This window comes from Salmo salar, chromosome 22, assembly GCF_965601325.2.
Source record: "Salmo salar chromosome 22, fSalSal1, whole genome shotgun sequence".
NCBI lineage: Eukaryota > Metazoa > Chordata > Actinopteri > Salmoniformes > Salmonidae > Salmo > Salmo salar.
Window position 1 is genome coordinate 39,767,109 of NC_138312.1, and position 14,512 is coordinate 39,781,620.

The 14,512-nt window shown below is 42.0% G+C and overlaps 1 protein-coding gene across 6 annotated transcripts in view; it reads right to left on the reverse strand.

Annotated features, from left to right (window-relative positions):
* Positions 1-1,191: 1,191 nt before the first annotated feature.
* LOC106583542 (sodium- and chloride-dependent GABA transporter 2) overlaps positions 1,192-14,512 on the reverse strand; it is a 56,838-nt gene continuing 43,517 nt past the window's right edge. For 4 of the 6 annotated variants that reach the window (XM_082967602.1, XM_082967604.1, XM_014167845.3 and 1 more), the window contains 12 exons: positions 9,144-9,284; positions 8,726-8,816; positions 8,456-8,588; positions 8,213-8,347; positions 7,728-7,831; positions 7,159-7,283; positions 6,841-6,953; positions 6,107-6,244; positions 5,680-5,782; positions 4,335-4,435; positions 3,126-3,296; positions 1,192-1,879 (listed from right to left, as the gene is read on the reverse strand). In XM_082967602.1, coding sequence (XP_082823728.1) covers positions 1,607-1,879; positions 3,126-3,296; positions 4,335-4,435; positions 5,680-5,782; positions 6,107-6,244; positions 6,841-6,953; positions 7,159-7,283; positions 7,728-7,831; positions 8,213-8,347; positions 8,456-8,588; positions 8,726-8,816; positions 9,144-9,284 — 1,628 coding nt within the window. In that variant the 3' untranslated portion in view covers positions 1,192-1,606. The remainder of the gene's footprint in view (positions 1,880-3,125; positions 3,297-4,334; positions 4,436-5,679; positions 5,783-6,106; positions 6,245-6,840; positions 6,954-7,158; positions 7,284-7,727; positions 7,832-8,212; positions 8,348-8,455; positions 8,589-8,725; positions 8,817-9,143; positions 9,285-14,512) is intronic. The other 2 variants (XR_014382188.1, XM_082967605.1) reach the window with 2 other exon arrangements.

A 14,512-nucleotide genomic window follows, 5' to 3' on the forward strand; every position in this document is an offset into this window, starting at 1 on the left:
ACTGTACTTTATACCATCTATTACATCTTGCCTATGCCTCTCTATCATTGATCATCCATATATTTATATGTATATATTCTTATTCCATTCCTTACTTAGATTTGTGTGTATTAGGTAGTTGTTGTGGAATTGTTAGATTACATGTTAGATATTGCTGCACTGTCGGAACTAGAAGCACAAGCATTTCGCTACACTCGCAATAACATCCGCTAACCATGTGTATGTGACCAATAAAATTTGATTTGATTAGGTTCACCACCCCGTTCATGAAAATGGTTAGCTCCTACAGACAGTGAGTCACGTGGCCTGCTATATAAAACAGGCAGACAGGCATGAGGCATTCAGTTACTGTTCGATCAAACGTTAGAATGGGCAAAACTAGTGACCTAAGCGACTTTGAGTGTGGTATGATCGTCGGGGTACTGAAGCGCGTTGGTTCCAGTACCTCAGAAAGGTCTGCCCTCTTGGGTTTTTCACACACGACTGTGTATAGGGTTTACCGAGAATGGTGCGACAAACAAAACACATCCAGTCAGTGGCAGTCCTGTGGGCGAAAACAGCTCGTTGATGAGAGAGGTCGAAGGAGAATGGCAAGAATTGTGCAAGCTAACAGGTGGGCCACAAACAGGCAAATAACGGCGCAGTACAACAGTGGTGTGCAGAATGGCATCTCAGAATACACAAAACATCGGTCCTTGTCATGAATGCATGGATTGCAGCAGACGACCACACAGGGTTCCACTCCTGTCAGCTAAAAACAAAACTAAAACACCAATACGGGACAATTGAGGAGTGGAAAAACATTGTCTGGTCCGTTGAATCCTGGTTCCTGTTGCGTCATGCTGATGACAGAGTCAGAATGTGGAATAAGCAGCGTCGATGGCCCCATCCTACCTGGTGTCAACAGTACTGGCTGGTGGCGGTGGTGTAATGATGTGGGGAATGTTTACCAGGTGAACGTTAGGTCCCTTGAGAAATTGAGAAACGTTTCCATGTCCCAAAGAATTCAGGCTGTTCTGGAGGCAAAGGGGGGTCCAACCCAGTACTAGATGGGTGCACCCAATAAACTGGCCACTGAGTGTATATACACACCTGCACAATCCCTTCTCGTCAACTATGGGTATTATCACAAATGTCATACTTAAAGTACTAGTAAAAAAAAACGATGTCTGATTTTTAAACCTACACAAATCAAATATTACCTTTCTTTATTAAAAAGTGTTTGATCACATGTATATACAGAATCATTTAACCAACTGTGACCAAGAGCATGATCGTCATATGCCTTTGTTTCCACCATGTTTGGTGACAGAAAGTCATCAATTTCGATGGAATACTGTGTCCTCCATGACCCAAGCCCTGGTTAAAGCACAACTTCAAAGGTCCATCTTTTGTGCTGGACCTTACTCACTATCTCACTTCAGTGTGTTCTGGTCCAAACTATTTCCACATCAAGACTCCCAGAACCAGTGCTGCTACGTCTCCTTAATGCTACACACAGGAAGTAGTGTGTGTTTTGGAAGAACTTGCCCACGACGCTCTCCCAAGAAAAAGACCTGTGGTGGATGATGTATACTTTCCTAACCCACTCAGACCAAACACAGTGTCACACAGTCTCTGTTACACAATGGAAAGTATTTGTATTGTTTAGGTCAGGACCTTTAGGAGAGTGAGTGACTGGCTGGACCTGCTTGTCTCCAGGCCTGTAGGGATGGTGGGTGAGCGAGAGAGTGTCTCTGTCTATGAGATTGTGGCCCCAAGCTGGTATCTCCATGTCCCCCAGAGGTCTGTCCTGCTCGGACTGCTTGGTCAGGAGGGCCTTTATCTGGGCCTTGGTAATAGGGAGATCCTCTGAGGGCGTGGTGAGGATAGACAGTCTCTGATGAAGGAGAGAGAGGACAGAGGAGCAATTTAAAAAGGGGCTAAAGAGAGACCACCAAAGGAATGAGACAATAACTGGTGATGTTTGGAGAGCATGGATTTTTTCACTTATTTTTTTGGTAAAAGAAACAACATCAGTGTGTAACAGTGGAGGCTCCTTATAGGAGGAATGGGAGGACCATCCTCCTCAGTGAATTTAATAAAATATTTAGAGCTCTTGCAGTATGAACTGACATACTGTCCATCCAATCAAAGGATCAGAGAATGAATCTAATACTGAAAGCATAATGTAGCATAATGTAGGCTACAGCGAGCTAGCACTGCAGTGCATAAACTGTGGTGAGTAGTTGACTCAAAGAGAGAGAGAAAGACAATAATTGAACAATTCGATTTTTTTTAAATTAAGGAAAAGCAGTAGTAGAGAGAGTTTACCTTTCACTTCCTTAGCAAATGCAGCTAATTTAGCCTACTCAAACAGAGAGGAATGCTATTTATGTTAGCTAGCTGGCTAAGGCTATCCAACACTGCGACTCTTCCAAGTCAGGGTAAGTGTTCGGTTGAATTAATTTATTCGGGGCGGCAGGTAGTCTAGTGGTTAGAGCGTTGGGCCAGTAACTGAAAAGTTTCTCTATCAAATCCCCAAGCTGACAAGTTTAACATCTGTTGTTCCGAACAAGGCAGTTAAACCCACTGTTTCCTGGTAGGCTGTCATTGTAAATAAGAATTTGTTCTTAACTGACTTGCCTAGTTAAATAAATATAAATCCCACCAGGGCCTAACGGTGTAACTGCTAAACTGATAGTACACATTAACTGTGGGTTTAGCTCTAGTTTGTTGACAAATATGTAGGTTGTGTAGCAGTTATGGTATGAAGGTTTGGCTTGGAGAGGTTATTGCGCCTGGTCACAGACAGCTGTTGTGTTGTGCAATGAAGTCCACAAGCGAAGGGAAAAGGTGAGAGAATGCGAAAAGGAATTATACAACGAGCAAAGTGATGATGAGTTGGGTGAATGGAATATGAATGACAGTTATCCAATATGCTGTAATATAAATATATTAGTATATCATTGTAATATCAGAGAGACACATAACTAGCGATAACACCACAACTGGTCTCTATCAATTGACCTACCTAGCTAGGTTTCCCATGATATATTGCTTGTTTTTTGTTGCTTTTGAAGTGCTTTGAGATATTTTTCTGTTATGAAAAAATGCTATAGAAGTTTAACAAAGTAACTATTTACCTGCTGCAGTGTACCAGGAGTGACGCTCACAATGTACACCATCCACAGAGGAACTATGAGTGTGGAGGAGAGGGTGAACCACCAGCCAATGGCGTAACCCCACCAAGTATACTCAAATGTGTTGTTGAACTTTAGCGGGGTAAACCTAATCAAGGAGAAGACAAACGTAGCCTAGAACAAAAATATATGGAGGGAGGTTTTATAATAAACATTAAAGAACACAATGTATTTTCAGAGAGCATTGTACTAATTATAATATAGTAGAGTAACAGTGAGGCTTGAGTGAGGACAGAGAGAACAAGGTTAACGGTTTCCAGTACTTTTAGGTCAGGTTTATGGTGAAACATTTATATTGAACGTAAAGGAAGGATTCTCTACTTTACATAGGTTACACAGACATCCATTTGATTTCTATTTCTATGTATTGTCAACTTATTAACTTTTGTTTGTCTGTAAATCACTTGTATTACTGTGACATCAATGTCATGTTTACTACAGATATAGGATCTTAATTTGATCAACCTGTTGCAGGAGAACTTTCCTGCAATGCAAGAAATACAAAACTTGTAGTGTATTTGAGGTTTAGAAAAAGGCTTCTGAAGCTGTTTAATTTCCACTTTGACATTTCCGACTTGATTTTCTCTTACGAAAAATGTATCAACCCCTACAAAAATGGCCATTAATTATAATCCACATAATAATTACACATATAATGTTGCTGCAGGATTATTTCTCTGCTGTAGCAAACTTGTTCAAATTAAGTGTCACGTCCTGACCAGTAAAGGGGTAATTTGTCATTGTAGTATGGTCAGGGTGTGGCAGGGGGTGTTGTTTTTCTGTGTTTTGGGGTTGGTTTATTTAGAGGGGATTTGTTCTAGTTTTCATTTTCTATGTTCGTTTTCTATGTGTGGCAGGTGTCTTTCGTTGTCTCTGATTGGAAGCCATACTTAGGCAGCCCTTTTTTCCTTTGGGTTTGTGGGTGGTTGTTTTCTGTATAGCCGTGTGCCTTACGGAACTGTTTGGTCGTTTGTTTATTTTGTTTGAGTGTTCTCTCTAAATAAAGAAGGAAGATGAGCACTATACCCGCTGCACCTTGGTCTGTCCCTTACGACGCTTATGACATTAAGATCCTACATCTGTATAACAATAGTCTGAAAAATAACTAATTAATTTGCTGTTGAGAGTAGGGTGTTAAGAAGTAATACTTACAGTGCAGATGACTGGAGTGATATACTTCAAACAGTATTTAATGAGGGGTAATGGTCGATAACCGATCATGTCCTCTATATTATCGTACAGACGATCTGCACCTGTGGAGTAAAAATAACGGAGGCTCAAAATCACAGCAGTCAAGGAAAGGATTTGGTCAGTTGGTCAGTCAAATACCCTCCAGGTAAACCTTCTCAAACCACCAAGTGACAAACAGGTTCAATCAATTGCAGATTGGGAAACCCGGACGACAGGTTTACTTTTTTGATACTGTTTTAGACAGGTGTCGTTTCTCATCGATGTCCAAAATGCGAATGTCTGCAAGAGGAAAAGCTTGGATAACGCCATTAACACTGCTAAGAGAAACCTCCTGAGGGAACCTGACCAGTGATTGATAATTCTTTTACATTTTTAAATGTAACCTTTATTTAACTAGGCAAGTCAGTTAACAACAAATTCTTATTTACAATGACGGCCCACCCCGGCCACACCCGGGCGACGCTGGGCCAATTGTGCGCTGCCCTATGGGACTCCCAATCACGGCCGGTTGTGATACAGCCTGGAATCAAACCAGGGTCTGTAATGACGCCTCATGCACTGAGATGCAGTGCCTTTGACCGCTGTGCCACTATCTGTGATTGATGGAATGGGGGCCATGCAGGGTCTTTTAACATGATCTTTTCACAAGACCTACAAGGATAGTGGTAACACTACAATAACTTACATGAAAATGCCTTCATAAATGTTTGTATATATAAATGTTTATAAATGGTTTATAAAGTAATATAAAGGCACTGACACTAAAGGTGTCCGCATGCTTCCCATCCGAAACAGTTCAGAACAGTTTGTGCATATATTACGATGACATTTTGTGACGTTTTTGTTCGTTTTGGTCTTCGGCAAAGGTTTTTTCGGCTGTTCGTGCACACATATTTTTATCTCAAGGCTAGCCGAAATCTACGCCCCTTTGCCAGTGATTGGTCAACAGTAGTGATTCTTCAAGTGTTTGTTGTCATTCAACGAGAGACTAATCGTTTTCATGCAAATTTTTGCACTTGACAAATACTGCACTAAACATCTTAGTTGGATGTAAAATTGCGTGACTAAGATCTCCTCTGCAAAAACGTCAAAATGAATGACAGATTTCTTAAATTATCTTAGATTAATTAGGTTTATGTTGATGAAGTGTATACTGGCTACGGAGATGGACAAACAGATCTATTGCTGCTTTTGTTTTAATAGTTTTTCATCAAGCAAAGGCGTTTTAAGGGAGTATACGAGCACACTCGCTCAGCCGAACCGAAGCATGCCTTAAGAGCTACTGAAGCAGGCAGGACTAACTCACCATAAACCCAGCTGACACACACTGACTGTAGTACAGCGAAGAGAAGGAGAGTCATCCCACTGCAGGCATAGTAATCAAACAGCTGGAAGATATACAGGCCTCCCTGCAAACAGAGGAGGGTGTGGAGAGAAATAATTAATAAAGTACATTCTTATTGAGAACAACAATAAGACTCTATAATCTACCTCCAGAGTGTACAAAACACTCAGACAATGATCTTAGGTGTGTCCAGTGGCTCAAGTCCTTATGGAATAAGTAGAATCTGCCAACAATTCTGCAGAACGAGTTATGTTATGTTATATGTTGAAACAACACTTGGGAGGTAGATTATCAATCATATACCTGGTTACTGTCATGATTGATCTAATAACGATGGCTTTGAAATTCTATATTCCTTATATAATAATGACTTCAGATGACCTCTCACCTCTGTGACCATGACCAGGCCGATGAAGAAGCTACCCACACTGATGATGAGGAGGAGAATTTTACGCCGATGACCAACCAGGAAGAAGGAGGGATACATGTCTGAGATAGCTGTCATCAGAGCCTCCAGACCTACGAACTGAAGCAGAGATGATCAAATCAAACTTTATTTGTCACATGCACCGAATACAACAAGTCGAGACCATACTGTGAAATGCTTACTCACAAGCCCTTAACCAGCAGTGCAGTTCAAGAAGAGTTAAGAAAATATTTACCAAATAAACAAAAGTAAAAAATAATAAAAAGTAGCACAATAAAATTAAAATAACGAGGCTATATACAGGGGGTACCAGTACCGAGTCAGTGTGCGGGGATACAGGTTAGTTGAGGTCATTTGTACAGGTAGGGGTGAAGTGACAATGCATAGATAATAAACAGCGAGTAGCAGCAGTATACAAAACAGCAGTGTACAGCAGTGTACAAAACAAATGGGGGGGGGTCAATGTAAATAGTGGTGGCCATTTGATTAATTGTTCAGCAGTCTTATGGCTTGGGGGTAGAAGCTGTTAAGGATGGGGTTCTTAGTGGAAATGATCTTATTTGAAATACTAGCTACTTCTTCACAGCATCACGTCCATTGAGTTTAGTGATGATTGTAGCATTTATTGTAGGTCAATGTAATTATCCTTTATTAGGCAAATAATTGAATAGGCCTTCAGGGCCACTCTAACCTACCTCACTATCTAACCCCAGTAGAATGATCATGATGAAGAACAAAATGGCCCAGAGTTGGGGTACTGGCATCATGGCTACAGCACGAGGGTAGGCGATGAACGCCAGGCCAGGACCTGTATGCAGCAACACAGGTAAACTCATTACTATACTTTCAGGGGCAAGGCAGAGGGAATAGTTAGCTCCTTGAAAGGCTCAGACACCTGTCTTGTAACAAAGCATAACTTTAAAAGGTTTGTTTATTTGTGCATTTGTTTATTCATTACTTCATTAATTAATTCAATCATTAAAATCTCACTGCTGCTTTTCTAGAACACTTACCTGATTCGGCCACGGTTGCGATGTCTGTCCCCTGTTCATAAGCCATGAAGCCCAGTACAGAGAAGATAGAAAAACCAGCCACGAAGCTGGTTCCGCTGTTCAAAAGGCACAGGTACACACAGTCCCTAAAAAGAGATTCACTTCCCTGTTAGTCAAAACACAAAGGAATCCAAATGACCTACAATATGCAGATCAACTTTCCAGACAGCCTCCCATTTCTGCAACCCAACTTCCAAAGAATTATATGCACAGGGAATGCTTTTGCAGGCAAGGGAAAACGTTCTGCCTGCACATATTATCTAGTTAGTCTCATTTATCGCTCCCGAGTGGCGCACCGGTCTAAGGCACTGCATCTCAGTGCAAGAGTCTACAGTCCCTGGTTTGACTCCAGGCGGTATCACATCCAGTCGTGATTGGGAGTCCCATAGGGCGGCGCACAATTGGCCCAGCGTCGCCCGGGGTAGGCCGTCATTGTGAATATGAATTTGTTCTTAACTGACTTGTCTAGTTAAATAAAGGTTAATCGAAATAAATACATTTATGTCAGTGTACTTCATTCTTCCACTCACTTGTAACAGTTGTTGTCATACTTGTTATAGCTGCCAAGGGCGGTCAGACAGCCGATGCAGATAGCATAGGAGTAGAAGATTTGTGTTCCAGCATCCACCCACACCTGTGAAACATACCAGAGAGAGACACAATAGTATTCAGTTTCACAGTTCCGATCCCCTAGTCTCATCCCAGGGTATCAGAGGCCAATTCAAAATGGTGCCTATTTTGAGCTCGTAGCTATAATAAGTCAACAGGAAATGTATTTCCTTTAAAATTGAGTCCTCTTATTTTTCACAAGGTATTGCTATTGTAACAAATCTGACGTTCTTAAGAACGCAAACTGTTCTCCCAAGGGAGTAAACTTTCTTGGGCCAGTGGTCATGCCGACCAGGGTTCAAACACAGGCAGAGACATTACCTTTTATCCCCCATGAATCGCTACAGTATGTAATAAAGTTTTTGCTACACCTGGACAAAAATTATACAATGAAGTGTGATCCTACCTGTGGGTCAGCGAGGCGGGCTGGGTCTGGGTAGAGGTAGAACTTGATACCATCTATGGCCCCTGGCAGTGTGAGTCCACGAACTAGCAACACCAACAGCATCACATAGGGGAAGGTGGCAGTGAAATAGACCACCTATGGGGAGACCAGACCAGCATTACGTTCACTCAGTCTATGGCTCATCCTAACAGCTTTACACTATTCATGGTGTCATCAGGCTGAATGGCAGAGATGCCACCTTACCTTTCCAGTAGACTTCACTCCTTTCCAGACACAGAAGTAACAGATAATCCAGGACAGAAGAAGACACAGAGCTAGGTCCCAGTGAATATTTCCAAGCTTGTAGACACTGTCTGTGAGATTCAAAACTCTTCTCCTGCAAATTATATTTTCAGTTCCAATCCCACCACTTGCTGTTCATCATTCTCTCAGCACATCCTAAGGCACATAGCCATTGTGCCCATCTGGAGGTTAATAAGGACTTGATTCATTAGAATGGTTTTGTATACTCACTCCCAGAACTCTCTCACTGGCGATGTTGCGTTTCCTGTTATTGTCCAGTTTAGATATCCTACTACTCTTCTGTCAAACTCCATGCAGGTTGCTGGTTAGGAGGAAATTACACATTAACAAGCATGTCTCAGAACTCTGAATCTTTCCTGGATAAGGAGACATTTCAAAATAAAAAAAATTGTCAACTCACTTGCTCAGTCTGAAGTAGTATCCATAAATGTAAGATACTGTCTTTAATTTGAGCTTAATGGCAACAGTACGTCTCCATCAACATGTCTACACACTGAAGTTAACCTGGTCCCAGATCGGTCTGTGCTCTTGGCAATGCCAACTCCATTGCAGTCCTTGTCAATGAGTGACAAGCAGTTGGCATTATAGCACAAGCAGACTGGCACTCAGGCTACACTGAAATACATACCTGTGTTCCAGCTGTTTCTACAACTGGCCCAGGGGAGCTCAGAGCTGAACGAGGAGAAGAGGTAGAAGAAGGCCCAGGCCAGGATGATGATGTAATAGATGCTGGAATACAGAACTACCACCTGACCACCATAACCCAGTCCTGAAGAGGAGGAAGAGGAGGAGGAGAAGAAAAAAACAATAAAGGAGAAGAAGATGAAGAAGTTGTTTCCGGACAAATATGGAGATGTAAATGTTCAGAAAATAAGTGTTTCTTCTGAGAAATATATGTGACAAATAACAAGTGGTCTCATACAGTGCATTCGGAAAGTATTCAGACCTTTTGGACCCTTGAAGACCTCTAGTTCGAAGACTCACACGTCTGTCTTGTTGGAATGGCACCTTAACTTATTAAATCAGGGCTGGGGACTTTGAAAGGAGTCTAATCTACATCAAAGAGAAACACAGTTAAACATGTTATGGTCCAGTATATTCATTTCAATCATATTTTTAAAATATATATATTTTTTTAACCTTTATTTAACAAGACAAGTCAGTTAAGAACAAATTCTTATTTACAATGATGGCCTACCCTGGCCAAACCCGGACGACGCTGGGCCAATTGTGCGCCGCCCTTTGGGACTCCCAATCACAGCCGTATGTGATACAGCCTGGATTCAAACCAGGGACTGTAGTGACACCTTTTGCACTGAGATGCAGTGTCTTAGACGCTGCGCCACTTGGGAGCCCTAATATTCTCGACCTAGCACCATAACATGCTTCTGTTTGATGTAGATTAGACTCCTTTCAAATTCCCCAGACCTGATTAATAAGTTATGGTGCCATTCCTACAAGACAGACGTGTGAATCTTTGAACTAGAGGTCTTCACAGGTCCAAAAAGTTGGACCCGTTCCAAAATGGAGCTGGTTGGATCCAGATCCGGCCCGATCTGAGTGAGGGAAGCAGCAGATATTTTTTTTTTAGGTACTTTATTAACCGGAGCTGATAAAGCGTGAGAAGAGGGAGAGAGGTGCCGGTCTGACAAGCGAGGGAGGGGCGGATTGACACGGGGAGCAAGGAAGGAAAGACCACAACCAACCAAGACAACTCGCTCTGTAGTAAAAGCTTGCACTGTGTTATCCTCAAAGCGGGCGAAGAAGGTGTTTGTTTTTTCTGGGAGCAAGACGTCGGTGTCCGCGACGTGGCTGGTTTTCCCTTTGTAATCTGTGATTGTCTGTACAGTCGTGGCCAAAAGTTTTGAGAATGACACAAATATTAATTTTCACAAAGTCTGCTGCCTCAGTTTCTATGATGGCAATTTGCTTAATACTCCAGAATGTTATGAAGAGTGATCAGATGAATTGCAATTAATTGCAAAGTCCCTCTTTGCCATGCAAATGAACTGAACCCCCCCAAAAATAATTTCCACTGCCTTTCAGCCCTGCCACAAAAGGACCACCTGACATGTCAGTGATTCTCCCGTTAACACAGGTGTGTGTTGACGAGGACAAGGCTGGAGATCACTCTATCATGCTGATTGAGTTCGAATAACAGACTGGAAGCTTCAAAAGGAGGGTGGTGCTTGGAATCATTGTTCTTCCTCTGTCACCCATGGTTACCTGCAATAAAACACGTGCCGTCATCATTGCTTTGCACAAAAATGGCTTTTGCTGCCAGTAAGATTGCACCTAAATCAACCATTTATCGGATCATCGAGAACTTCAAGGAGAGCGGTTCAATTGTTGTGAAGAAGGCTTCAGGGCACCCAAGAAAGTCCAGCAAGCGCCAGGACTGTCTCCTAAAGTTGATTCAGCTGCGGGATCTGGGCACCACCAGTACAGAGCTTGCTCAGGAATGGCAGCAGGCAGGTGTGAGTGCACCTGCACGCACAGTGAGGCGAAGACTTTTGGAGGATGGCCTGGTGTCAAGAAGGGCAGCAAAGAAGCCACTTTTCTCCAGGAAAAACATCAGGGACAGACCGATATTCTGCAAAAGGTACAGGGATTGGATTGCTGAGGACTGGGGTAAAGTAATTTTCTCTGATGAATCCCCTTTCCGATTGTTTGGGGCATCCGGAAAAAAGCTTGTCCGGAGAAGACAAGGTGTCATGCCAACAGTAAAGCATCCTGAGACCATTCATGTGTGGGGTTGCTTCTCAGCCAAGGGAGTTGGCTCACTCACAATTTTGCCTAAGAACACAGCCATGAATAAAGAATGGTACCAACACATCCTTCGAGAGCAACTTCTCCCAACCATCCAGGAACAGTTTGGTGACGAACAATGCCTTTTCCAGCATGATGGAGCACCTTGCCATAAGGCAAAAGTGATAACTAAGTGGCTCGGGGAACAAAACATCGATATTTTGGGTCCATGGCCAGGAAACTCCCCAGACCTTAATCCCATTGAGAACATGTGGTCAATCCTCAAGTTTTTGGACAAAAAAAATAAATAATAATTCTGACAAACTCCAAGCATTGATTATCCAAGAATGGGCTGCCATCAGTCAGGATGTGGCCCAGAAGTTAATTGACAGCATGCCAGGGCGGATTGCAGAGGTCTTGAAAAAGAAGGGTCAACTCTGCAAATATTTACTTTTTGCATCAACTTCATGTAATTGTCAATAAAAGCCATTGACACTTATGAAATGCTTGTAATTATACTTCAGTATTCCATAGTAACATCTGACAAAAATATCTAAAGACACTGAGGCAGCAGACTTAGTGAAAATTAATATTTGTGTCATTCAAAACTTTTGGCCACGACTGTAGACCCTGCCACATACATCTTGTGTCTGAGCTGTTGAATAGTGACTCCACTTTGTCTCTACTGACGTGTTGCCTGTTTGATTGCCTTATGGAGGGAAAAACTACACTGTTTGTATTCAACCATATTCTCAGTCACCTTGCCATGGTTAAATGTTATGGTTTGCGCTTTCAGTTTAGCGCGAATGCTGCCATCTATCCACGGTTTCTGGTTTGGGTAGGTTTTAATAGTCAGAGTGGGAACAACATCCCCTATACACTTCCTGATGAATTCAGTCACCTTGTCAGTCACCAATGTTATTATCCGAGACTGCCCGGAACATATCCCAGTCCGCTTGATCAAAACTAACTTGAAGCATGGATTAAGATTGATCAGACCAGCGTTGAATAGACCTTAGCACAGGAACTTCCTGTTTGAATTTATGCCTATGGGAAGGGAGGAACAAAATGGAGTCGTGATATGACTTGCCGAAGGGGGGGGGGGGGGGGGTCCTTGTAGGCATCCCGGAAGAGAGAATAGCAGTGGTTGACTACAGTCAATGTGTTGGTAGAACTTCGGTAGCGTTTTCCTCAAATTTGCTTTGTTAAAATCCCCAGCTACAATAAATGCGGCCTCGGGATATGTGGTTTCCAGTTTGCGTAAAATCCAGTGTAGTTCCTTGAGGGCAGTCGTGGTATCGGCTTGAGGTCGACATTTGATTGTGCGGTATTCTAGGTTGGGTGAACAAAAGGACTTGAGTTTCTGTATCTGTAATCACAATCACACCATGTGTGGTTAATCATGAAACATACACCCCTGCCTTTCTTCTTCCCGGAGAGTTCTTTATTCCTGTCTTCACAATGTACTGAGAACCCTGCTGGCTGTATGGATGGGGACAGTATATCTGGAGAAAGCCATGATTCCATGAAATAGAGTATGTTACAGTCCCTGATGTCTCTCTGAAAGGAGATCCTAGCCCTGAGCTCGTCTACTTTATTGTCCAGAGACTGAACATTAGTGAGTAATATACTCGAAGTGGTGGATGGTGTGCCGGTCTCTTGAGTCGTACTAGAATTCAACTCCGAATACCACTTCTGCGCCAGCAGCGTCTTGGAGCAGCCTCTGGGTGTTTGTTGTTAACATTCAAATGACACAGTACGACTCTCTGTCAAGAATAGAGTGCCTTTTTACTCTCCTGGACTTTTTTCACATTTTTGGGAACTGACAAATAAAAACATGTTAAGAAACAAAAAACAACACGCTCAATCAAAACCATCTAAAGCCAATTACAGCGCTTACAGAGCGCTGGTGTAACGCCTATCGCTGTTGATCCTCCCACTTCGGTTCACACAGCCACTTTCAGACACACTCCACATATCCAGTTACCCATACTTGCCCAGACCTGTGACATTATTTAGAATTCTGGATCTGGTCCAGTTCAGGTCCTGGAAATTCGGGTACAGTTGGATCCGTGAAGACCTTTAGTTTGAACACAGGACTAGTATCCTGAATGTACCTGTCTTGTCACACATCACTTACTCCTTCATCTAATAGTTCATGTATTAGTGTGAGCCTGTGTAATACTGTTGATAATTAATCCAAGATTCATCCATAAATGGGAATCAAGTGTCTTGTTACTTTGATCCCTTTTCTTCTTAGGGATAGGCCCCTTTTTTCCTGTCTGAATGACGTGCCCAAAGTAAACTGCCTGTACCTCAGGCCTTGAAGCCAGGATATGCATATAATTGGTACCATTGGAAAGAGAACACTTTGAAGTTTGTAGAAATGTTAAAATAATGTAGGAGAATATAACAATAGATATGTTAGGAGAAAATCCATCGAAAAACCAACCAGAATTGTTTTTTTTTGAGAGACCATCCTCTTAGAAATTAAAGAGAAAGGTCATATTGTAAATTAACTCCCTGGATGCAATTCCTATGGTATCCACAGGGTGTCAGCAGTCTATGTTCAATGTTTCAGGCTTGTAACTTCAAACACAAATAAGAAATAACAGTTTTATTAAAAGGACACATTCTTGGAAATTTGTGTTTGAGCGCACCTTGAAGAAATTACGCACCTGCTAAAATCGATTTCCTATTGAACATACTTCTTTCCGAAATAAAAATTATAGTTTGATTACATTTTATGGTATCTGAGGAGTAAATAAAAACGTATTTTGACTTGTTGAAACAAAGTTTAGGGGTAGATTTTCAGATTCCTTTCTCTGCAAGTTGAATGAGTGGATTACTCAAATGGATGACGCCAACTAAACAGACTTTTTGGGATATAAAGAAGGATTTTATCTAACAAAACGACACTACATGTTATAGCTGGGACCCTTTGGATGACGAATCAGAGGAAGACTTTCAAAAAGTAAGTGAATATTTAATCGTTATATGTGAATGTATGAAACCTGTGCTAGTGAAAACATATTTTGATGTGGGGCACCGTCCTCAAACAATCGCGTGGCATGTTTTCGCTGTAATAGCTACTGTAAATCGGACAGTGCAGTTTAATGAACAAGAATTTAAGCTTTCAGTCGATATGAAACACTTATGTACCTAAATGTTTAAAATCCATAATATTTATGATTCTTTATTTCAATTGCGCGCCCTCCAGTTTCACCGGAAGTTGTCCCGCTAGCGGGA